This window comes from Suncus etruscus, chromosome 1, assembly GCF_024139225.1.
Source record: "Suncus etruscus isolate mSunEtr1 chromosome 1, mSunEtr1.pri.cur, whole genome shotgun sequence".
Classification (NCBI taxonomy): Eukaryota; Metazoa; Chordata; class Mammalia; order Eulipotyphla; family Soricidae; genus Suncus; species Suncus etruscus.
Genome location: NC_064848.1, coordinates 96,395,716 through 96,421,651, shown reverse-complemented (window position 1 = coordinate 96,421,651; position 25,936 = coordinate 96,395,716). Strand labels below are relative to the sequence as shown.

Sequence of the window (25,936 nt, the reverse complement as noted above, 5' to 3'; positions counted from 1 at the left end):
GAAAGTAAAACTTTTAGATTAGGCGATTTGTATGAAAACTCAAAATGGGAAATTGAGATTTTCAGATTATGCCCCTATGTTCATTTAATCTCCCCTAGAGGACTTTTCATATTAACATTTCTGAAGGAATAAATCAAGTATAATCAGTGTCTCTTAACTAAATCCCTTTCCCAATAGCCTTCATATTAGATAGTTACAGATAGACAGATAGATATAAATTATACTCACAATGTATATGCCAAATAACCTTTGTTAATGAAAAAGCAGTCTATCCCCTGAGAACAACCCATTCAAAGTCCTGGTGAAAACATGAGAATTGGGCATGATAAACACATAAAGTTCAGTTGTGGTGTGTAAAAAATCTTCAGAAGCCAGCACAGAGGCATGGTTCTAAAATGAAACCAAATATCCTTTATCAACCATGCGATTGTTTTTCTCTGGCCTCTTGCTTATTTTAAGTGTGAGCGAAGATAAGAGTTCTATTTAATATTTGTGGACCATCTTGCTTTTCATTTACGAATACTTTCAGAATAGAAGAGAAATTGAAAGTGGCAGGATTTTTGGTTAGGAAATCTGGAAGATTCAAAGCCTTGGAAATCTTAAAGAAGAGTGTAAGAGCAAGAGAAAACCTGAAGGTCTGTAAACACGCAATTGAAAATTGTTCAAAAGAAGAAATAGAGGGGCCGGAGAGATAGCATGGAGGTAAGGCGTTTGCCTTCCATGCAGAAGGTCATCGGTTCGAATCCCGGAGGTCCATATGGTCCCCCGTGCCTGCCAGGAGCAATTTCTGAGCCTGGAGCCAGGAATAACCCCTGAGCACTGCCGGGTGTGACCCAAAAACCACACACAAAAAAGAAGAAATAGAAGGCACAAAATTCGGGTTTAAAATGCCTGTAAGAGGTTACAAAATGTGTAGGTAATAGAACTAATACCCAGGTGTTTTAAAGTCTTGTCCTAACACATTTATGTTACTAGCTCAAACAACAACCCTAGAACAGTGCTCAGACCTTTGTGGTGATTTATCTGCAAACTTACTCCCATGATTAGGAAGAGAAAGAAAGAATAAAGATACTCCTTGAGGAGTATCAAGAAAATGCTTAAGGACTCAGGAATAAACAACAACATGAAATAAAACACGCCAATCTCAGAACTACCATCCCTGACTGGTCACACTTCTGGGAGGAAGTAAATTGTTGAATGTGTTTTGTGAGTAAAACCAAATAAAACAAAACCAACAAACAGAAGATCAAAATGATAACAAAGGGCTGGACTGCATGGTCCCACGACTTTATAAGTACATTTGAAGACCAGCTTTAGAGAAATTTAAAATAGTAGTATAACTTAATTTTAACAAATATAAATTATATTGACTATCTGGACACTTAAACAATATAACAAAATTTACAGAAGTAAAAACTTTTTAAAAGTAAACAAATGTACAATAGCAGAACTCAAAAATTCATTGGAAGGTTCACTGTGTAATATTTTAATCAGGCTCAGACTGAGAAGAAAAGTAGTCAATTTGAACCCCAACCAAAAGGCCAGTCCTGCTCTGGTTGTGATTTCATTTTTCCAGCATCCTGTGACATTCATTAGAACAGAGGGGAACCATCATGTAAACAGTCCGACACACTGGCCTCTGGCTGTGAAACTGTGGCCAATGAAGAGGAGCAGTCTGGGAAGAGTGGACAGACAAGAAACACTTAAACCTAGGGAAGTATCAGCAGCTTGCTGGCCCCATGCTCAGGGCTTCCCCTCCCGAGGCTCAGTGAGACTCTGAGGAGTGGAACTGGTGAAGGTAGAGAGCCATGAGGACATAGCTGTCTTTGCACTGGAAAATGCGCCTCCAACAGATTGGCCTGGATGGAAAGAAAGGGAAAAACAAAAGGAAAATGTTCTTTATTTCTGTCAAAGACAGCTTAACAAATAAATAACAATGTAATTAACAAGTGTAAATGTAATGAAACACATTCAAATGTCCACACAACTGTCAATTTACAAAGCAACTTCCTTTCTACAGGAACATCTATTAGGAAATTGGATATTTTCACACACATTCTGAAGGTAGCCCATAAACTCCCTACTTCATACCCACAGTACTAGGCTAATGGCACTAAGCATTGGCTCTAGATCAGAATTACCTGGAGAAGGGCCAGAGAGATAAAGTACAGTGGGTAAAGGTTCTTGCCTTGAACATGGCCCAACTAGCTTCGAACCCCAGAACCTTAATATAGTTCTCTGAGGCTCATCAGGAGTGATCACTGAGCACAGAGCTAGCAGTTAAGTGTAGCCTCACAACAAATAAACAAAAAAGTCCACAAACCAATCCCCAAAATCAGAGTCACCTGGAGAGCTGGCAAACCCCCATCGGGTTTCTGTGCCCTACATCTAAGCAGTAAGTTGCTAACCACTTATACACAGTAGAGTGGCAAGGCTGCTACGGGTAACTCTCCTTTTGTCATTTAAAATGATGTTGAATTAAAGACATACAAGGTGGCAGAGCACACAAATGCTTCACACATATGAGCCCCTGGGTTTGAGGTGTGGCATAACTTTCCATTATTCCACAACTATCTTGTTCTAGTAAGTGATACATATGTTTCTAAGACTAATGCTTTCTCGTCAGACACATTTAGGACAGAGCAACCTCTTGGCTGCAGACATGCCTTACCAACAGCTTTTCCGGTTTGTACAACATTCCGGCTGGTTGTGACCATAACATTTCCAATCCTTTTGCCACGTTCACTGTTTTGAACAGAACTGAGTGTAGGAAAGAAGTGTAAGATACAATTTAAAAGGTAACTCATACTAGACACCCCAAATTTATTGAGAAAACAATAATTGAGACACCCTAAAGTTATTGAGAAAAGAAGCTAAATTACTATTTGTTATAAACTAATATACTTACATTTTAAGCATACATAAATTTTTAGAGACTAATAAAAGAATATACAGATGAGACTCTGACCATAAAACTGAGGTTGAGGGGTGTATTGAGGCACACATGTGTCACCTGGGTACATGGTGCCTAACTACAAGTCGTCCACATCTCTCCTCTTGAGATGTGGAATCTCCAATTTTCCTACTTTCATGCTGGGTTGTGGACTTGGGCTCTCTCCACCTTTAGAGAAACCCATGTTTTCTTGAGCACTTTACTCACTACTCTCTCTTATCCACTCCATTCCCTTCCTCGTTACCTCCAAATAAAACCTGTTTTTACTTCAAAAAAGAAAAAAAGTGGACTGAAAAGGTCTAATGGGTTGTGGTGAGAAATACTTTTTTTTTTTTTTAAAAGTATCTTTATTTAAGCACCATGATTGCGAGAATGTTTGTAGTTGGCTTTCAGTCACAAAAAAGAACACCCCTTTCCACTTTGGTGGTGGGTCTGGTACGGAAACACCGTAGCCCTAAACTATATAAACACTTAAGCCCTTGTCAGCTAATGTTACCAGTTAAAAAAAAGACAAAAAACAAAAAGAATACCATGAAAGCAAACAAAACTTCTTTTTGTGGATAATTGGAGGGGAAATGTACCAGAAAGAAACAAAGAAAAGCCAATATGTAAATTAAACAGGTGGTAAGGACATAAGGATGTATGATTGTCATGATTTATTATGCACCGCACCAGAATAAAAATGGCAAATCCTATTATTAGTTCCCAACATTCTCCATGAAACAAGTGTTTTCACTTTGAAACATACACACTGCTGAGTTAGATAGTTATGCACATTATCTGGTTACTATTTGAAGCTCATGTCTATCAAGTGAAGGGGGAAAAGTCTCAATTAGCAAAGAAACGCATGGCATGAATTCAGACCTCAGAATTTTCCTCCTATTTTCTCTAAATACTTACTGTGAGAATCTTAACCTCATGTCTGACACTGAGTACTGGCCTTGAAAAGGATGGCTGTAAAACAAAGTTTGCAGTTAGACTTGGACTTGTTCATCAATCAAGCTACCACAGGAATACCTATGTATACTGCAGGAGCAATCTAGCTGTGAGTGTGGGCTCTGATCTCTGTACTGCACATGCAGCCAATGCCTTCCCCCTGGATGGACAGGATCTGGTGTTCTCATTTACTTGTGTTAGGATGGGGTAGGGTTTGCAGCATCATTTTTTTTCCTTTTGGACCTTTCCTTGGGGTACATGGAGGACCTTGTGGTGCCGGGAAACAAAGCCAGGTCTCCTCCCTACCTCCCACCCCAGGCAAAGCAAACACTTAGCCCAGTGAGTTCTCTCTCTCTGGCCCAAGTACTACATTTCCAAAATATCTTTAGGACAGTCAAGGTTAAGCTTTAGGCTAAGGCATCGGAGTGATAGCATAGTGGGTAGGGTATTTGCTTTGCATGTGCCAACCTGGGTTCGATCCCCGGCATCTCATATGTTTCCCCCAAGCCCCTGTATTTCAGAGCTTTCTTCAGCCTTCTTTTCATTCTTAATAACCTCAATTTTCTTTATTTTGAAAGAACTTTCAAAATTACTTTTATGGGGCTGGAGTGATCATACAGCAGGTAGAAAATGTGCCTTGTATTCATACTTCCTCCATCCCTCTCTCCCTCCCTCCCCCTCCTTCTCTCTTCTTCCCTTCCTCCCTGTCTATGGCTAATTCCACCTTCGAATAATGTCATCACCAAGTAAAAGGAAACATGAACATTTCAATATATGTTTGTATCATTAAAAGCCCAGCACTTTAGGGGCTGGAGAGATATAGTACAGAGGGTGTGGTAATACAGCTGAGTATACTTCCCCCAATCCAAACTAAAGATGCCATACACTGTAATATCTCAATTTAGAGCTATAAGGATATTACTTATATATACAGAAGATTATATCGATTTATCTCCTAAGACTCTTCCATTTACACTTCATAAAGTCCCTAATTCATAGCATGTTTATTTTACATTTTTACTTTACTTTTTGTTTTTGTTTGGGGACCCATACCTGGTGATACTCAGGGCTTACTCCTGGCTCTATGCTTAGGAATAACTAGTGGCAGTGTTTGGGGAACATAGGGGGTTACTGGGGACTAAACTTTGATTGTCTGCATGCAATACACCTTACCTGCTGTACTCAATACTTATTTATTTATAGGCCACTCCCAGTGGGGCCCAGGACTTCCTCCTGGGTCTGTGCTGGTAGGCTCCTGGTAGGCTTGGGGGAACCATACAGTAGGGTGCAGGGGATAAAATTAGATCGACTGCCTACAAAGCAAGCATCTTACCTGCTGTATTATTGATCTAATATTATCAATATATCAATCAATATATTTTATATATTTGTTTTGTTTTTGTTTTTGGGTCACACACGGCAGCGCTCAGGGGTTACTCCTGGCAGGCTCGAAGGACCATCTGGGATGCCAGGATTCGAACCACCATCCTTCCGCATGCAAGGCAAACGCCTTACCTCCATGCTATCTCTCCGAACCCTATATTTTATATTTTTAAATATAATTGTTTTTAAGTTTGGGATCACATCCATCACTGCTCAGGAGTGACCCCTGGCAGTATGACACATGGTGCCAGGGATTAAAATGAGGTCATAGCAAAGTGCCCACATGTAAGTATTTCTCCACAGACTAAACATCTTTCAGGTTTAAAGGTGGATAAGTCTTTTGTCCAGGCAATACCAAAAATTTTGGTAAGCATTATATTTCATTGAATTTTAGAATCTTGGGGCCGGAGAGATAGCATGGAGGTAAGGTGTTTGCCTCTCATGCAGAAGGTCATCGGTTCGAATCCCGGCGTCCCATATGGTCCCCCATGCTTGCCAGGAGCGACTTCTGAGCCTGGAGCCAGGAGTAACCCCTGAGCACTGCCGGGTGAGACCCAAAAACCAAAAAAAAAAAAAAAAAAAAAAAAAAGAATTTTAGAATCTTATGTGGAAATCAAGTTTACCTGTCGAAGTACAAACTCTATTAGCAACTTTATTTATATTTGATGTTTTTTGTTTGTTTTGGGTCACACCCAGCAGCACTTGGGTTATTCCTGGCTCTATTCTCAGAAAATTCTCCTGGCAGGGTCGGGGGACCATATGGGATGCCAGGATTCGAACCACTGACCTTCTGCATACGAGGCAAATGCCTTACCTCCATGCTATCTCACCGGCCCCATATTTGATGTTTTATAATAACCTCTGACATGTAATGTACAGCACAGTGACTATAGTCAATAAAATGATAGAGCATAGTTGAATATTCCTAAAGATAATAGCTCCTTTGGTAGGGTGGGGGCCATGTCACACTCCCAGCTGTGTTCTGAGACTGCTGTTGGCAGTGCTCAAGAGACTATGTGAAGTCTGGCTCAATCTCAGGCCTCCTGTGTGCAAATCATATGCTTATTCCACACAACTCTCTCTTTTGGCTCTTAAAGTTCTCTTTACAAGGAAAAACGAAGGTGTCACTTTTAAAAGTGATATATGATACCTAGATATAACTGCATATCATTTCACAATGTAAACCATGACTCATTATGTTATAAAACTGAAACTAAAATAATGTGTCTATCACCAGTTAAAAATAACCTTTTCTTTTCTTCTTTTTTTTTTGGGTGTGGTTTTTGGGTCATACCCAACAGTGCTCAGGGATTACTCTTGGCTCTGCACTCAGAAATCACTCCTGGCAGGCACGGAACCATATGGGATGCCAGGATTCAAACCGCCGTCCATCCTGGATTGGCTGCTTGCAAGGCAAATGTCCTACCACTGTGCATCTCTCCGGCCCTAACCTTTTCTTTTTCATACGAGTAGTACTTCCTTGAAAGCTTCTGTCTTATTTGACCATTCTATGGTTTGATTATATCTCTGATGATAAGGTGCACTTCAAGGAAAAGGGAAGAAAGAAGAACCATCTTCTACTGAGCATCCGCAAATCTCAGGACTTCTTTCAGAAGTATATGTGAATTGGGAAAAATATTAGAACTTCCAAAAATGCTTTAAGCTTTTATTATTTTTTTTTTAAATAAGAAAAGTGGACAGGGGCCAGAGAGATAGCACAGAGGTTTGATAGGTCCTGGGTTTGATCTGTGGCATTCCATATAAAATCTGAACCTGCAAGGAATAATCTCTGAGTGCCAAGCCACGCCAAGAGTAACCCCTGAGTGCCGACTGGTGGGGCCCCCAAACAAACAAACAAAGGAATGTGAAAGGGAAGCAGTTTTCAGGTATTTCTCTGTAGCTTGGGGTCTTTTTAATAACCTATTTGAAGAGATTCTCAAAGACAGTCACAGTATTATCAAAGTTATGCTTTTCTTTCTATTAAATAGTAAATCAATCATTTAATCAGTCTTCAGAGGAGGTACTTACTTTGGATTTATTTCTGCAAGTGCTGGATGCTTGTTGCTATTCCAAATCCTGTAGTTGTGAGTGTTCTTCCATGCTGTAACAAAGGTTGTGCCATAGTCTGATAAGATCTTTTCATTATCTGTCAAGTAAATATTTGAAGTTGAGCTAGACTGTAGCCAGTCAAGGATATAAAGATAACCACCAAAAAAGGTAAAAAATTAGTTTAGCCCCCCAACCCACCCTGCTTTGGGGGAGATAGCCTACCAGATATCGGAAAACTTGGGTTTATTCCAGAAATCCTGTTAAGAAGCTATGTGGCCTTTGGCAAGTCACTTAATCACTCAGAACTTCATTTTCCTAACCAGAAAATAAGAGGGTTGAGCCATATATTTTCTAAGGTTCCTTACAACTCTACATATTTCCATGTTCTCCTTAACAAGGATAAGAAACAGCTTATTACTTAGTAAACAAAAACTATCAATTGGACAGTGAGTAAAAGTACTAATATACACATATGAAGGAGGCATAAAAGGTACCTACTTTCGATAAATGACATTTTTCTATGAAGACGATTAACAGTGAACACCATTCTCTGGTTACATTACTATTTCTTTTCTTTAGATTATGATTTACTATCTGATAAAATTCACCCTTAGGTTTCCATCTAATTCACTTAAGTGTCAAAACACTTAAGGAAGTTTTCACATTTATTTAATCTTATTTATTTATTTATTTATTTTTGGTTTTAGGGGCCCCATTAATGCTTAGGGCTTACTCCTGCTGGGGTAGGGGACCATATGGTGTGCCTGGGATCAAACCTGGATTGGCTAAGAGACCTATTCACTATGCCTCTGATCCCTGTCTTAACATGTAAAACCTTGCCTGGAGAGATAGCACAGCGGTGTTTGCCTTGCAAGCAGCCAATCCAGGACCAAAGGTGGTTGGTTCAAATCCTGGTGTCCCATATGGTCCCCCATGCCTGCCAGGAGCTATTTCTGAGCAGACAGCCAGGAGTAACCCCTGAGCACCGCTGGGTGTGGCCCAAAAGGTAAGGTGCCTGTCTTGCCTGCGCTAGCCTAGGACGGACCGCGGTTCGATCCCCCGGCGTCCCATATGGTCCCCCAAGCCAGGAGCGACTTCTGAGCACATAGCCAGGAGTAACCCCTGAGCGTCACCGGGTGTGGCCCCCAAAAAAAAACAAACAAAAAAAAACATGTAAAACCTTTTCATTTTTATCATATCATGGAGGAGCTATATTTATTTTGGTTTTGAGGCCACATCTGGCTGTGCTCAGGGACTGCATTAGGGATTACTTCTAGAAGCCTCAGGGAACCATATGGGCTTCTGAGGATCAAATTGGGGTTAGCTGGCCACATGCAAAGCAAGTGCCTATTCACTGTACTATTTCTTTGGCCCCTCGTGGGGGAGGTTTACTATACAGAGTATAGAAAAATTTTGGAAATTTGGAAAATTGATTCAAATGACTATTGTTTTTTATATCATTTATATCTTCCTTGCCCTGAAATTCAAATATGTACCTTTTGTTGTTAGAAAGGAAAAGAAAAAAACATATTTCCATACATAGCAAAGGAAGTTCTATGAAGAACACATGTATTTTTGTTTTTGTTTTGGGGCTATACAAGGTTGTGCTCAAGGTTTAGTTCTGACTGTACTCAGGAACACTCTTGGTGAGCTTGGAGGACCATATGGAATGTGACTGAACCCAGGCTGGCCACATGCCATGCAAGCGATACCTGCTGAACTATCTCTCTGGTTACAATAATTTATTTCTTAAGCAGTTCATTGGGTTGAATTTCCTCTTTAAGTAAGGCTAATACCATGGACCTGAGTCAGATGACCTGGATCTAAATCCTAGGTCAGCCCCTTAATAGATAGATTACCAAGTCTACTTAATATTTCTGTGCCTCATTTTCTCATCTCATGAAATGGGAATGACAAGGTATCCACTCTCATAATTTTTGTGTTGATGAAAGAGATTAGTCAATATAAAATGGCCAGCACTAGTCCCTGCATAATTAAATGTTCATGAACAACAACAACAATTAAATAGTAGCTACTATTATTGTTCAGTGCTTACAGTTCACTGGCAAAGATGTTTTAGAAGCTACATTACAGAATGACCTCTTTCCAATGTGGGATATAAAGAAATATATTAAGGGAATAACAAAAGGCAACAGAAGCTACCAAGGGAACAAAAGCTACCTGAGACGCTGGTGTTTTGGATGTACTGGTGGAAGGTTGGTGTTGGAACACAGTGTGCCTGAAATACTACTGTTAACTGTATTGTTATATGTATTGTCAAAAATGGTGGCAACAGAGACTGGCACACATCACAAAGAACAAGAACAATCAGTGCTGGCGGGGATATGGGGAGAAAGGAACGCTCATTCACTGCTGATGGAATGACATCTAGTCTACCCTTTCTGGAAAACAATATGGATATTCCTCAAAAACATTGGATATTGAGTTCCCATATAATCCAGCAATATCACTCCTAGGAACATACCCTAGGATCACAAAAACACAATACAAAAAAGCTCTCTGCACGCCTATGGTCATTGAAGTGCTATTTACAATGGCCAGAGGCCCAACAACAGATGAGTGGCTAAAGAAACTGTGGCATATATACACAATGGAATACATGCAGCTGTCAAGAAAAATGATGTCATGAAATTTGCCTATACATGAATGGACATGGAAACTATTATTGTCAGTGAAATGAGTCAGAAGGACAGAGATAGACACAAAATAGGCTCACTCATCTGTGGGATTTAAGAAAAATAAGACATTATTGTAATAATAGCCAGAGACAATAGAGATGAAGTTTGAAAGGACCAGCTATATTATGAAGCCTACCACAAAAATTGGTTAGTGCAATTAGAGAAATAACTATACTAACAACTATTATGACAATGGTAGTATGTGAGAGAAATAGAATGCCTGTCTCTAAGACAGGCAGTGGTGGGGGAGGAGGGAATAGGGGGGCACTGGTGGTGGGAAGGTTGCACTGTTGAAGGGGAGGTATACTTTTTATGACTGAAACCAAACTACAAACATGTTTGTAACCATGGTGCTTAAATAAAAATATTAATTTAAAAAATGGTGGCAAAACAAAACCAACCAACAAACAAAAAGTGGATCACTAGTAAAACTGCAAAACCAGTGGAAAATGGGATTTTCTGATTAGATTCCCTTTTTCTTCTTCTGGTTTTTGGGCCACATCAGTGATGCTCAGGAGTTACTCCTGGCTATGCGCTCAGAAATCGCTCCAGTCTCAGGGGACCATATGGGATGCTGGGGATCAAACCAAGGTCCATTCTGGGTCAGCTGCGTGCAAGACAAACACCCTACCTATCGCTTCAACCCCTAGATTCCTGACAGTCTGTTTTTTGGGATTTGGCATCACAACATAATGTCTGATCTCTGGCACAGGGGGAGTACCTAGAAAAGTGTATGTGCATTACTTGGTCATTATGGCAACAATAACAAATAGCAATAATTTTAAAAAATAATAAAATATAGGAAGAAAAATGGGAGAAAAAAATTCTAGGATATTTGTCAAGAAAACAGAAAAATAGTTCTAAAAATTGTATGGGAGCAAAAAGAAATGTAGGGGTAGAGGATGTGGCTCAGTGGTAGAATGCATGCCTTGCTTTTGGTGAATCTGGGTTTAATCCCTGGCACCACAAATAACAAACAAAAATGGAAGAAGAAAAGTATATCATGATACTACAAAGCAACAGTGATCAAAACAGTATATATCAGATACATAGTTCAATGGAACAGAGGGCTTAGAAATAAACCAAAGCATATATAAACATTAGGTTATGATGAAGGAGCCATGACTATATTATAAAGACAATTCAACATTTCTCTTCAACAAATGGTGAAGTAAGCACAGCTATATGAATAAGAATACAACAAAGTTACTATTTAATCTACACACAAAAATGAACTCTGATTGTATTAAACATTTGGCGTAAGGCTTGAAATCACAAAATTCATATAAGAAATGACAGGTAAAGTACTTCAATTTGTTAAGGAAAGCAAAAGCAAGAATAACAAAATCAAGAAATCAAAAAACTCTGATATAGGGGCCGGGCGGTGGCGCTAAAGGTAAGGTGCCTGCCTTGCCTGCGCTAGCCTTGAACGGACCGCGGTTCGATCCCCCGGTGTCCCATATGGTCCCCCAAACCAGGAGCGACTTCTGAGCTCATAGCCAGGAGTAACCCCTGAGTGTTACCGGGTGTGGCCCAAAAACCAAAAAAAAAAAACCAAAAAAAAAAACTCTGATATAGTTAAAGAACTACTACAAAAATAAAAAAGGTAGGGGGTGGTAAAAAAAAAGGTAGCTTATAAATTTGGAGGCTTTTACACATCATTCATTTGACAAGACTTGTTATCTCAATAAGATGTTGGAAATTGATAAAGAGCTCATACAATAAAAAAAGCAGCCAACCCAATAAAAAATGGGTCAAAGACCTCACTTCTTCAAAGACAACATGCAAATATGATGAAAGGCTCAACATCACCAAAATCACTTCACACTGGAGACTGGCTGGCCTAGGTAAAAAAAGATGGGAAATGACAGGTATTCGTGGTAATGATGTGGACAAAAACAAACTCTGATATACAGAGGGGAATGTAAATAGGTCTGGTCTCTATATAATATAAAAGGTAAATACTTTAAAAAACATAAAATGGGGGGCCGGGCGGTGGCGCTAAAGGTAAGGTGCCTGCCTTCCCTGCGCTAGCCTTGGATGGACCGCGGTTCGATCCCCCGGTGTCCCATATGGTCCCCCAAGCCAGGAGCAACTTCTGAGCGCATAACCAGGAGTAACCCCTAAGCGTTATCGGGTGTGGCCCAAAAACCAAAAAAAAAACACAAACAAACAACAACAACAAAAAAACATAAAATGGGGGTCCGGAGAGATAGCACAGCAGTAAGGCATTTGCCTTGCATGCAGAAGGACGGTGGTTTGAATCCCGGCATCCCATATGGTCCCCTGAGCCTGCCGGGGGCGATTTCTGAGCATAGAGCCAGGAGTAACCCTTGAGCAAAGCTGGGTGTGATCCAAAACCCAAAAAGAACCAAAAAACCATAAAATGGAGGGGCTGGAGAGATCATACAATGGATAATGAGCTTGCCTAGCATGAGGCAGACCTAGGTTTGATTACTGGCATCCCATTTGTTCCCCACTTCTCCTGCTCCAAGCACTGCCAGGAGTAATTCCTGAGCAGAGTCTAGAGTAACCTGTAAGCATTGCCAGGTGTGGATAACGCCCCCCCCCCAAAAAAAAAACAAATAAAAGGACAAAATGGAAATGCCGTAAGTTCCAATAAAACCAATATTAGGCATTTATTAAAACACATTCAGAAGAATTAGGGGCCGGAGAGATAGCATGGAGGTAAGGCGTTTGCCTTTCATGCAGGAGGTCATCGGTTCGAATCCCGGCGCCCCATATGGTCCCCTGTGCCTGCCAGGAGCAATTTCTGAGCCTGGAGCCAGGAATAACCCCTGAGCACTGCCAGGTGTGACCCAAAAAAAACCAAAAAAAAAAAAAAAAAAAAAAAAAAGAAGAATTAAAGCCCTATGTTCATAATCAATTGCACACGATCAGTAAAACATGGAAGCAACCTAAAGGTCCAATGACAGACACAGGATAAAGAAGCTGTGGTTTATATACATATAAACATGCATACATACATACAAATGTATGTGTGTGTATATATATATGTGTATATATATATATATCAGCTACATACTTATATTCAAGGGAATACTGCTCAGTATTGGAAAGAATGAAACCGTCTTTTGGAACAAAATGGATAGCCTTGAGGGGATTATGATAAAGTAAGGAAGTGAAAACAGTTGCCAGATGATTTCATCAGGTAGTATATAAACAAGAAAAACAAAATGGGAAAAACAACAGCACTTCTAGATTGGTGAGAGTGCTGCGGATTATCGAAGGAAATGGTGAAACTGTGAAATACCAGACTGTGGGAATAATGAGTCAAATCTTTTTGGTGGTAGGATGATACTACAAATTTTTTTCTAATAATATATTTAAACACCATGGTTACAAACATTTGTAGTTGGGTTTCAGTCATAAAAAAACACCCCCTTCACCAGTGCAACCTTCCTGCCACCAATGCCACCCCCATTTTCCTCCTTCCCCAGGTGGTCGCGGCAGGACTCAGACTCACTCAGACAGGCTTCATGAGAGATAACATCTTTATTGGCCCTGGCCCACGTGTGTGGCCTATATCATAACCAATTATGCTGTATATCTATTCAGCTCTGCATTGTAATTGTCTCTCAGCCATCTCTGCTTCTGCTACCTCTCCATGCTGGCAAAAGACTGTACTGAGGAAAGTTCCTTCCATTCCCATCTTGTTGAGTTTTTATTATGAATGGGTATTGGACCTTAGTAAATGTTTTCTTTGGATTTATTGATATGATCATATGATTTTTGTTTCCTCTTTTGTTAATATGGTGTATTTACGTTGATTGATTTGTATATGTTAAACCATCCTTGCATCTCTGGAATAAAATCTACTTAGTCATGGTTTATGATCTTCTTGAAGAGGCACTGGATCCTATTTGCTAGTTTTTTGTTGAGGATCTTTGTACCTGGGTTCATCAGGGATATTGGCCTATAATTTTCTTTTTTTGTAGCATCTCTCTCTGCTTTTGGTTTTTATAGTATCTCTGTTCTATCTGCTTTTGGTAACAAGGTAATTTTAGCTTTGTGAGTTTTGCTAGTGGTTTATAGATCTTATTTATATTTTTCAAAGAACCAACTTTTGCTTTCAATGATCTTTCAAACGATTTTTCTTTTTTTTATTTCCATTTCATTAATTTCTGCTCTAAACTTGATTATTTCCTTCACCTACCTATTTTTGGTTCATTTTGTTGATTGCTTTCTAATTTTATAAGCTGTGTCATTAAGTTATTTATGTAGACCCCTTATTCTTTCCTTATGAGTGTTTGCAAAGCTATGAATTTTCCTCTAGGTTTTGTGTACCACAAATTTTGATAATTTGTGTATTTGTTCACATTTGTTTCCAGGAATCTTTTGATTTCCATTTTGGTTTCATCTCTGACCCACTGACTGTTCAGTAGTGAGCTGTTTAATTTCCAGGTGTTAAAGTTTTTTCTCTGTGTTTGTAATTCCCTTCTAATTTCAGTGCATCTGAGAAGATAACTGATATAATTTGTATCCTTTTGACTTTATGGAGGTATGTTTTGTGGCCCAGCATGTGGTCTATCTTTGAGAATGTCCCAAGTGCAATGGAGAAGAATGTGTATCCAGATGACAGGGAAGTATTTAGGTCTCCCACTATTATTGTGTTGCTATTGGTATCTTCTTTCAGATTTGTTAACAAGTGTTTTAAATATTTTGCTGGTCTTTAATTGGGTGCATATATGGTTAGGATTGTGATTTCTTCCTGTTGTACATATCCCATGATTATTACAAAATGTCTGTATTTGTCCTTACAAATTATTTAATCTAATGTTTGTGTCCTCTGATATTAATATGACCACTCCAGCTTATTTAAGGGCATTATTTGCTTGGATGATCGTCCTCCAACCTCTGATTTTGGTTCTGTTTGTTTTGACTATTCAGATATATCTTAAAGGCAGCAGAATATTGGATTGAACTTTTTGATCCATTGTGCCATTCTGCGACTCTTAAACTGGTACATTTAGTACACTGACATCAACAGAGATAACTGTCATGGGATTTAGTGTTATCTTTAAGTAGGAGTTTGGTGTGTCTCTTGGTCTTGTCTTAAAGTAGACCTTTCAGTTTGCCTGTTGAAAGGCTGGTTTTGAGTCTGTAAAGTTTCTGAGCTGTAGTTTATCCATGAAGCTATGTATCCTTCTTTCAAACTTGAATGTGAGTCTGGCTGGATGAAGTATTCTTGGTGAATCTTTCATTTAGTTGAGTTTTGCGGGTTTCTTGTGTCAAGTCTGCTGTAAATCTTAAGGATGCTCCTTTGAATGTAATTTCCCTTTTTGATTGTACTACTTTCAGTATTCTATCCCTATCAGTGGGATTCATCATTGTGACAAGGATGTGTCTTTGGGTGCTTTTCTTTGGGTATCTTTTAGCTGGTACTCTTTGGGCATGCAAGATATGGCTGCATGCACTCTTTACTTCTGGGAGATTTTCTGCAATGATGTCTCTGACTACTGATTCTTCCTGGAGAGTTTCTTCCTGCATCCCTGGGACAACAATGATTCTTACATTATTTCTGTTGAGTTTACCACTATTTTCATCTATTCACACACTTCAAAGGTTTTTTCCATTGTCTGATCATTTGTTTTAAGGTTCTTTGCCAATCGCTTCTGTTGTGTGGAGTTGTTATGCAACTTATCTTCCAGATCACTGATTCTGTCCTCATCTGATGTTAATCTGTTGGAGAGGCTTTCCAGTAAGGTTTTCATTTCAACTACCAAGTTTTTCAGTCCTGGTATTTCAGTTTGAAATTTTCTCATTTTTATTTTCATAATTTCTTGGTTTTTTGTTTCTTTGTTTTTGGTTTTTGGGTAATACCTGGCCACACTCAGGGGGTACTCCTGGCTCTGTGTTCAGAAATCTCTCCTGGCAAGGTAGGGTGCTTGCCTTACATGCAGAAGGATGATGGTTCAAATTCCGACATCCCATATGGTCCCCCAAGCCTGCTGGGAGCAATTTCTGAGTGTAGCGCCAGGAGTGGTCCTTGAGCGCTGCCGGGTGTGACCCAAAAACCAAAACCAAACAAACCAAAAAAGAAATCTCTCCTGGCAGGCACAGGAGCCACTTGGGATGCTGGGATTCCAACCATCATCCATCCTGGACTGGCTGTTTGCAAGGCAAACACCCCCAACTGTGCTATTTCTACGGCCCCAATCTCATTTCTTATTTGTGTTTTGTTCAGTTTATTCTATGCTTTTTTCTATGAGGATCTATGAGTTCTATCAAGATGCCCCATATTTCTTCTTTAAAGTACTATCTGACAGGCTAAATAATAAATAGGTGGTTAGAAGTTTTCAGGTCTTTTTTGTTTGTTTTGGCCACACCTGGCAGCACTCTGGGGTTACTCCTGACTCTGCAGTCAGAAATCGCTCCTAAAATGAGGGGGCCATATAGGATTCTGGGGATCAAACCTACATTTGTCCTGATTAGCCGCATGTAAGACAAACATCCTACCGCTGTGCTACCACTCCGATCCTGAAGTTTTCAGATCATCAGAGCTGCCACCTTCATCCTTTATGTCTAGTGGAGGCCTGTGTTGTTTCTCCACTGTCATGCCTGTTGTGTGTTATTTTCTACTTGTTGTGCTGAGGTTCAATGACTAGGAGACATACATAGCTGCAGAAAACGAACTGGCCAGATACCTCTGGATCTGCCCTCCTTCAATGACGTGCATTCTGTGGGCTCTTCAGGGTGGGGTGGGTCCTGGTGCAGCTAAGTCGGATTGGCAGTGCATGTGGTGGGATCTTCCTTTTTTAAAATAACTTTGCTTTCACTCATTCCCTGCTTATAGCAGAAAATCCTGGTGCTCATTATACTGCATTCAGAAAGACAATAATCCAGGATCCCTGAAGCACTGCTGGTGGCTGCAGGGCCAAAAGTTTTTTGTTTTGTTTTGTTTTTGGCCAATAGATTTTCACTGAGAAGACAAATATCTATGATGCTCTAGCTCTGATCTGGACCTGATACTATAAGTTTAGCAGTGGCAGCAGTGACAAACAAAATACCTGAATTTCTAAAATATTGCAAGCTAATGATGACTATGGGAAAAAGAGTGAGAAGTTGAAGAGAGGGCTCAAAGTTTAGAGCAAATGCCTTACATATAGGAATCCCATGTTCAACCCTTGGCATGGGCAAGGTCCTTTGGTGCAAAGGTGGACAGTCCTCAAGAATTGCCAGGTATGAGGTCACCCTCATCATGCCCCCCAGAAAGATGAAATTAAGATAAAATAGAAACTGGTTTTATAAATCAGAGGTAGATTATTTAATTTGCTGTTTAAGGCTGTGGGTTGATACCAGAAGCCAAACAACAAGTATGACATATGCCTCTTGAGACAACCTAGATGGAATTCATGGTGAGTTAATAAAAAAAGTGAAAAACCATATTTTTTCATTCATATATGAAATATAGTTTACCAAAAATAAATTAACTGGCAAAAAATAATAAAGTTCAAATATCCAGGAAAAGATAAAATGTCCAGGAAAAATATGATGGATAAGAAGTGGAAAGGGATGGGTATGGAAAATGAGATAGTGGATCACTTTCACAGTGATGGCTTTAGAACGTTTAGTGGTAGTTGATCTAAGACTGACTCATTTAAAGAGGGCAGGGCAATACGGTGCATGTTTGACATGTATGAGACTCGGTTTGACTTCTTGAGTGCATGTGGGCACACACAGACATGTGCATGCACAACGTACATATGTGAAAGTATACAGACACTTCCTCCCCTCAAGAATGGAAAATAGGTTTCTTAGTTTCTCTGTAAATGAAGAACATGCCAGAGTTTGGGTTGTCTTCTCACACACTTTTCTCTTCCACTTTTAACAACCCAAAAGAATATTTAGTGGACTAAGTGTCTATGCTGAAAAAGATCACTGTAAAATTTCATTTTTGTCTTCAGAATTTTTTCACAATGAGTGGCAATTCTGTATTTTCTGGTTTGGGGGGCACACTTGATGTTACATGGGAGCTACTAATAACTCTGCTTGGAGATTTCCCTCCCTATGGCACAGGGAGACCACATGATGTCCAGGAGAGAATTGGTCAGCCAAATGAAGGCAAGAGCTATAACTCTATACAACCTCTTAAAATGAGATGGTTTCAATACAGAAGTAATTCTAAGCTTACCCCCTGCCTTTTTTGTTTTTGTGTTATACCTAGCAGTTCTCAGGAGTTACTCCTGGCTTTGCACTCAAAAATCACTCCTGGTAGTGTGCAGGGGACCATATGATATCTCTCCCCTTTTGAGTTTTTAATAAGAATATTTTTTAGAATGGGGCATGTCCAGGGCCGGAGAGATAGCACAGCAGTAGGGCATTTGCCTTGCATGTGACTGACCGGGAGAGACTCAGTTTGATCCATCCCTTATGGTCCCCCAGCCAACCAGGACAATTTCTGAGTGCAGAGCCAGGAGTAACCCCTGAGCGCTAGTGGGTGTGACCCAAAACCCAATCTATCAATCAATCAATCAATTAAAAAAAAAAGAATGGGGCATGTCCTTAGAAGTTTAGTCACTCAGAAAGTCATTTCTAATGATTTCGCTTTTTTCCTTTCATGTAACTGAAATATGTCATCAGTGTTGGGATAAAAACACATTTCTATCCAAACTTCTACACTGAAGATTTATTTCTCAGGCAACTAGAAAACTCACACAGTCTAGATCTAGAAAATAAGCTCTGTGTTTCTTACCTAAGTGCAGTGTGGCAGCCAGTAGTGCATGGATATAGACTGCAAACTGGGCTCGGATCCATTCATCACCTCCCTCCCAGCCTGTACCGTCCAGGAAGACGTCATCGCGGTTCTCGGTCACATGCCTCACTAAGTAATCTGCAAACCTTAAGTCTGCAGTGGTGGGGCTCAGCAGCTTTCTGAGTTCTGGATCATGGATCTGGACCACAGCGTCTTCTACCTGGAGGGGCCCAAGTACAAATCAGAGTCTGCGTATGTGCACAGAAACAGCTATTCATACCACACTCAACAAAAACTACTGGGAAGTTGGAATTGAAGTTAAACAAATATAAATAACAACATTCTCAAGTGATAAATCTAAGAGACAGGCAGTTTTTTTACTTCAAAAAATTCTCATTTTGGAGTCTGAGAGCCAGTACAGTGGGTATGGTGTTTGCCTTGCAAGCAGCTACCCAGGTCTGATCACCAGTATTCCAGAGGATCAATTTCCGAAAACCAGAAGAGCATATAATAAAATATATGAAAGTTAAGGCCAATTCTGAAGTATAACAAAAAATACTCATGAGTCTACCAACAAACTTCATAACTACAACTAAAAATACTTAAGTATTTTTAATACTTAATACTTAAGTATAATCTCTATGGAAGCATCAGAGAGATTAATCTCAGAAAAGTAATACAGGGCCAAAGCTATAGTACAGAGGGTAGGGCATTTGCTTGCATGCATCCCATATGGTCACCAGCAGGAGTAATTTCTGAGCACAGATTCATGAGTAACACCTGAGAGCCACTGGGTATGACTCAAAAACCAAATAATAATAATAATAATAATAATAATAATAATAATAATAATAATGCCTCTATGCAACTCAGAAGAAATTTCATTTCTTGGCACTTAATCCTAAAACACAAATACATTAATTCAAAAAAGAACATGTGCACATTATTTACCACATCACTTAGCACAATAGCTAGGATATGGAAATCAATTCAGGTGTCCAACAACGGATGAATGAATAATGAAGATGTGACGTATATACACAATGCAATACTATGCAGTTGCAAGGAATGATAAAATCATACAATTTACTGTAACATGGATAGAAATGAATAATATTAAGTGAAGTAAACACAAGGACAAATATCAGATTAAATAATTTATCTGTGGTTACAGACTAACAGGACAAGGTAATGCAAGGTATAAAAAATGGAGTGGAGGGGCCAGAGCAATGGTGTAGCAGTAGGGCATTTGCCTTGCATGTGGCTGATCCAGAACAGATTGCAGTTCCATTCCCTGGCGTCCATATTGTCCCCCAAGCCCGAAATGCTTTCTGAGCGCATAACCAGGAATAACCCCTGAGGTCACTGGGTGTGGGGGCCCCCCCCAAAAAAAGGGGAAGTGGATACCCAGCTTAGCCTTGCCTTAGATTAGAGAAATGGGGAGGAAAGAGAAGGAAAATCAAGAGAGGAAGGAAGAAGAGAGACAGGAGGCAGCCAGGGTCTCAGGCACATGGGTGGTATAGAGATGTGGCATATTATATATCTAAACCACAAAGCAAACAACACTGAAATCAGGAGACCTAAACCACAACAACCAAACTCAAAATGTGTCCTCCCATATGCGCCAATAATGCCACGTGACATTGTTTCTTGTTTGCACAGGCATATTAAAAGGAAAAATAACATACATACAAATAAATTCTGATATAATAGAGATTGGAACACACAAATCTTGTAGTGCAATGGGGCCTTACACCCTAACATTGACATAATGACCTGGCACAGGCCTCAGAAGAATAGGCATTCTCCATTCATCCCTGAATCAGGGAAGCTATCTACGAAACATCCAAAGTTGTTTATAGCATCACCTGGAAGCAATCCTCTACCAGAGAAAACCCTACCACTGCTCTGACATCGACCTGCTCAAGAGACTTCCCTTAACCCTAAGAAGACTTGACAACAACAACGACTTACTTACAGGACAGGACTCTCTGCATTGCCCTTTAGTTGTGAGGTGAAACTAGAAGACGCTCCACATCATAGGATATGCAGATTCCAGGATGTTTAATACAAAAATATGACACCAACAACAGAGACTATGTGAAAAATAAAAGTGTATTGGCACTACAGACAATGACTTGGATTGGGCAAACTAGTTTGCCTGGAGTCTAAAGTTGGTCTTATGCCAGAAAACTTCAGGGGTAGGGTCTCCTTGTATTTAGGCCCAAGGCTTTTCCTTTCCATGTCCCTCATATTTTGGTGGGCCTATGCAAACAATTATTGCCACTCTAACACCGTTTTTACTGTGCTCCTTTGATTCTAATCCTTAAAAAAAAACCACTTAAACTTTTGAGGTTAACTTAAACTAATATGCAGGTGCATGGAAATGTAGAAAAATACTATGCCTTCAATGTTTAAGGAGTTACATAAGTTTTATGGCTTTAGATTGCTTTCTGTGCTGTTAAGAAATATTATAATGGGGCCGGGCGGTGGCGCTAATGGTAAGGTGCCTGCCTTGCCTGCTCTAGCCTCGGACGGACCGCGGTTCGATCCCCCGGCGTCCCATATGGTCCCCCAAGCCAGGAGCGACTTCTGAGTGCATAGCGAGGAGTAACCCCTGAGCATCACCGGGTGTGGCCCAAAAACCAAAAAAAAAAAAGAAATATTATAATGTATTACAATCTGGGGACTTGTGGGACAAAGTAACTGTACATAGGTTCTGTTTTAATGTTCTTTGGCTGGATGTTCAAAGTTAAGATATCAGCAAGGGAACTTCTGAGAATTCTGTTTATGGGTGATTGTCCTTCCACTGTAACTTTATCTTGTCCTCTTTCTTTGCATCTTTGTTCTCATAATTAAAAATAAAAAACTTAAAAAAAAAAAAAGTGTCCTCAACAGAAATGAAGAGCAGAGATTGACTGGTCCTTAGTAGGAAGTTGACCACTGTGTGGGGAGGGGAAAGGGAAGGGACCATGACTACGTGATGAAAAGAGGTAAAGTGATATAGATGATCCACTATTAGTAACAGTACTGTAAACCACAGAGCCTAAAAGTATGGAGAATTAAAAATTTAAAAATGCCTTCAATAGGGACCAGCGTGATAGCATAGTGGGTAGGGCATTTGCCTCCCTCACAGCTAACCCAAGTTAGATCCCCAGCATTCCATATGATCCTGAGCCTGCCAACAGTGATTTCTGAGCACAGGGTCAGGAGTAAACCCCTGAATGCCTCCAGATGTGGCCCAACCCTCCCCCCCCCAAAAGTCTGCAACAGGGGCAGGCTGGGGAGGGAGGAAAACTGGCGACACTGGTGGTGGGAAGTAAACTCTGGTGAAAGAATGGATGAAACTCAATCATAAATTGCTTTGTTACACTGTAATCAACAATGATACAATTAAAAAAATATTTTTAAAACTGCCTGTTAAGAGGCATGCTGAGGATGGAGGAAAGGTGATACTGCTAGCTAGTGGAACATAGTATGCTTGAAACCTTATAAATCATTGTACCTTAAGAAAAAAAATTTTTAAATAAAGAAATAAAAGATCCTTCAAAATTAAAAATAGTGAATTATCTTGGAAGCTATGTATATATTTTTCTTTCTTAAAAATGATCTCTTTCTTAAAACACAAAGTTGTGAATTCTTGATTTCTTATAAACATTTTCCCAGGAAGAATGTTTTGGAATTTCTGTCAGAAACTACAAAAATAAAAAAAAAAAAAAAAAAGAAACTACAAAAATGTCAGAGTTTAAAAAAAAAAAAAAAGGAGGCCCGGAGAAATAGCACAGCGGTGTTTGCCTTGCAAGCAGCTGATCCAGGACCTAAGGTGGTTGGTTTGAATCCCGGTGTCCCATATGGTCCCCCGTGCCTGCCAGGAGCTATTTCTGAGCAGACAGCCAGGAGTAACTCCTGAGCACAGCCGGGTGTGGCCCAAAAACCAAAAAAAAAAAAAAGAAAAAAAAATGGGAAGGGAGAGAGACTTCCCAAATTGGAAAGAATCGAATCTGCTGATGACTCTTGACCAACCAAACTGATGCCCAAGGATATGATGCTGTGATTATTGGGCAGTTCTGGGGCTTCTGGTACTTGAGGAACTCTAGAGCTGCAGGCAATGATCATTAGGAAACCACATAGTACTGATCCAAACTCTGGTCAGATGCATGCTAGACATGTGCTTTAACTTCTGTTATATCTCTCGCTCCAGGGAAAAGAATTGTAATTACTGACAATACCACAACTGAACAAATTATTTCAGTTTCTTACATATTGTTTAGATGAAAAATATTATCCCTCGTTTTTTTTTTTTTTTTTTTTTTTTTGGTTTTTGGGCCACACCCTGTGACGCTCAGGGGTTACTCCTGGCTATGCGCTCAGAAGTTGCTCCTGGCTTCTTGGGGGACCATATGGGACGCCGGGGGATCGAACCGCGGTCCGTCCTAGGCTAGCGCAGGCAAGGCAGGCACCTTACCTCCAGCGCCACCGCCCGGCCCCTATCCCTCGTTTTTTCTGTCTTGATGTCAGGCACATATTAAACAGACTAGAAGTATTTAAATGATAAAATTTTTATTTTATTTATTTATTTATTTGTGGTTTTTGGGCCACACCCGGTGACCCTCAGGGGTTACTCCTGGCTATGCACTCAGAAATTGCTCCTGGCTTGGGGACCATATAGGACACCAGGGATCTAACCGAGGTCTGTCCTGGGTTCAAGCTGTTTGCAAGGCAAATGCCCTACTGTTGTGCCATCACTCTGGGCCCAAAATGATAAATTTATTTTAATGTGGACATTTATAGCAGAACTACATTGCTAAGTTTAGATTCTTTTGGTTTTTTTTTTTTTTTTTTTTTTTTTGAGGGGGGGACACACCCGGCTGTGCTGAGATTACTCCTGGCTGTCTGCTCAGAAATAGCTCCTGGCAGGCACGGGGGACCATATGGGACGCCAGGATTTGAACCAACCACCTTAGCTCCTGGGTCGGCTGCTTGCAAGGCAAACACCGTTGTGCTATCTCTCCAGCCCCAAGTTTAGATTCTTTTTAAAAAAATTTGGGGGGCCCGGAGAGATAGCATAGTGGCGTTTGCCTTGCAAGCAGCCAATCAAGGACTAAAGGTGGTTGGTTCGAATCCCGGTGTCCTATATGGTCCCCCATGCCTGCCAGGAGCTATTTCTGACAGCCAGGAGTAACCCCTGAGCATTGCCGGGTGTGACCCAAAACCAAAAAACAAACAAACAAAAAAAAATTTTGGGCCCCACCTAGTGGTGCTCAGGTTTACTACTCCTGGCTCTGTACTTGGGGATCACTCCAGACTGGAATAGGGGAACCATATGTGGTGCTGGAGGTTGAACCCAGGTGGGTCACATGTAAGACAAGTCCCTGAATTCCTGAATTAGATTCTTGCTTCCTTTACTTCCTAGAGATTTGAGCTTTTTGTTCCTTAGAGTCCACAGGTGTAAAATATAGATAGTAACAATATTTACTTCATAGGTTTGTGGTTTGCAGAATGCTGGCATATAGGAAGCAATTATCACACAGTTAGTATAATCATTACCATTCTACCTTCACTTAGGAAAAGTGATGAAAACACACACTCAGAAGTGTACCTACTTCCACAATGGCATCACTGAGGTGTTTCTGTTGTCGAAAAAGAATGTTAGTAGCTCCAGCCACAAATCCCCGGACAGTGACATCAGAAAGAAGATGGTGCTGCTGAAGTGCCATGTAAGGCAAACACAGGTATCCCTATGAATTATAAGAGCAAGAGAAAGTATGAGATAATGGAATAGTTATTTTTCTCTTCAAGTTCTAAAAGAGCTAATAGTAGAAAAAATACCTCCCAATATTCCCTCAACCACATGCCATCCTAATACATACGGCCCTGACAACTCCAGTAATATTTCAGAGGCACTTCAGATCTTAACTGCACTAAACCTAATTAATGAATATTCTTCTCTATAAATATCTAAACGTGGCAAGGTGTTCTAGTAGTAGAGTTCCCACAGTAACTAATGAATGATCTTGTTAATTTAGAAATAAAGTTAATATTAAGTGCATATAATCACCAAATTGGCATGAGAATAAGTGAAGCACTGAAAGCATTTGCTCTATTGTCCCATTCTTAAAAATCATGCAAAAATATTTTTCCAGATATATGCTACTAAATGTTTAAAGGACAAATAACAGTAACTATTAAATTTCTATCTGAATTATTATGTTCGAAAACAGCAATATCTTGAAGATTATAATCGATTGCCAAGCTATAGTAGGCAGTAGATAAAAAAAAATGCCTATCTGCAGGGAATAAAGGTGCTAACACTGAAGGAGAGGAAAAAAGAATTTCTGCTGAGAAATTCTAAAAGAAGACAGGTTTTAACAAGTGCCACGACTTTTGTCTAAAGTCCAGAAGGTATTATTTTCTGAGTGTCTGAACTGATTTTCTTTTTTTTTTTTTTTTTTTTTTTTTTTTTTTTTGGGCCACACCCTGTGACGCTCAGGGGTTACTCCTGGCTATGTGCTCAGAAGTTGCTCCTGGCTTCTTGGGGGACCATATGGGACGCCGGGGGATCGAACCACGGTCTGTCCTAGGCTAGCGCAGGCAAGGCAGGCACCTTACCTCCAGCGCCACCGCCCGGCCCCTGATTTTCAATATTAAGTTCTATGAGATATTTTTCCCATCCTCACATTTCTCATCTTTTTTTATTAAAAATTAAATAATATTGAACTAAAGTTATCTGAATGATAACTTGTTTACAATTTAATCACTGCATCTAAGCTCAAATGTAGTCATAAAATATTCAAGATATAAGAGAAGAATTCTAAGTAGAGCAGAATTTTAGTAACTTGATTATATTCTCATTCTTAGCAGTGTCTTTACTTGCTTTGTAAAAACCCCGGCCAATAGAAGTTGCAAAAATAAATCTACATCAATGACTTCTACAGTTTTGTACAGGTGTTTCTCAAGCCACCCAGTCCAGTAACTGACAGCTCAGAGAAGCCTTATTCCTCAGACATACCCTCTTGTCTAAACAACAGGGTAAAGCAGTGGTTCTCAAACTTTTTAAACAGGGGGTCAGTTCACTGTCTTTCAGACCATTGGAGGGCCGGACTATAGTAAAAACAAAAACTAGGAACACATTCCTATGCACACTGCATATATCTTATTTTGAAGTGAAGAAACAAAACGGGAACATATACAATATGTGGC

At 39.9% G+C, this 25,936-nt stretch overlaps 1 protein-coding gene across 1 annotated transcript in view; it reads right to left on the bottom strand.

Annotated features, from left to right (window-relative positions):
- Window positions 1–978: 978 nt before the first annotated feature.
- AVL9 (AVL9 cell migration associated) overlaps window positions 979–25,936 on the bottom strand; it is a 77,733-nt gene continuing 52,775 nt past the window's right edge. Inside the window, exons 11-16 of the mRNA XM_049768956.1 lie at window positions 24,340–24,474; window positions 18,737–18,956; window positions 7,301–7,418; window positions 3,854–3,907; window positions 2,672–2,760; window positions 979–1,859 (exon numbers count right to left, since the gene is read on the bottom strand). Coding sequence (XP_049624913.1) covers window positions 1,744–1,859; window positions 2,672–2,760; window positions 3,854–3,907; window positions 7,301–7,418; window positions 18,737–18,956; window positions 24,340–24,474 — 732 coding nt within the window. The 3' untranslated portion in view covers window positions 979–1,743. The remainder of the gene's footprint in view (window positions 1,860–2,671; window positions 2,761–3,853; window positions 3,908–7,300; window positions 7,419–18,736; window positions 18,957–24,339; window positions 24,475–25,936) is intronic.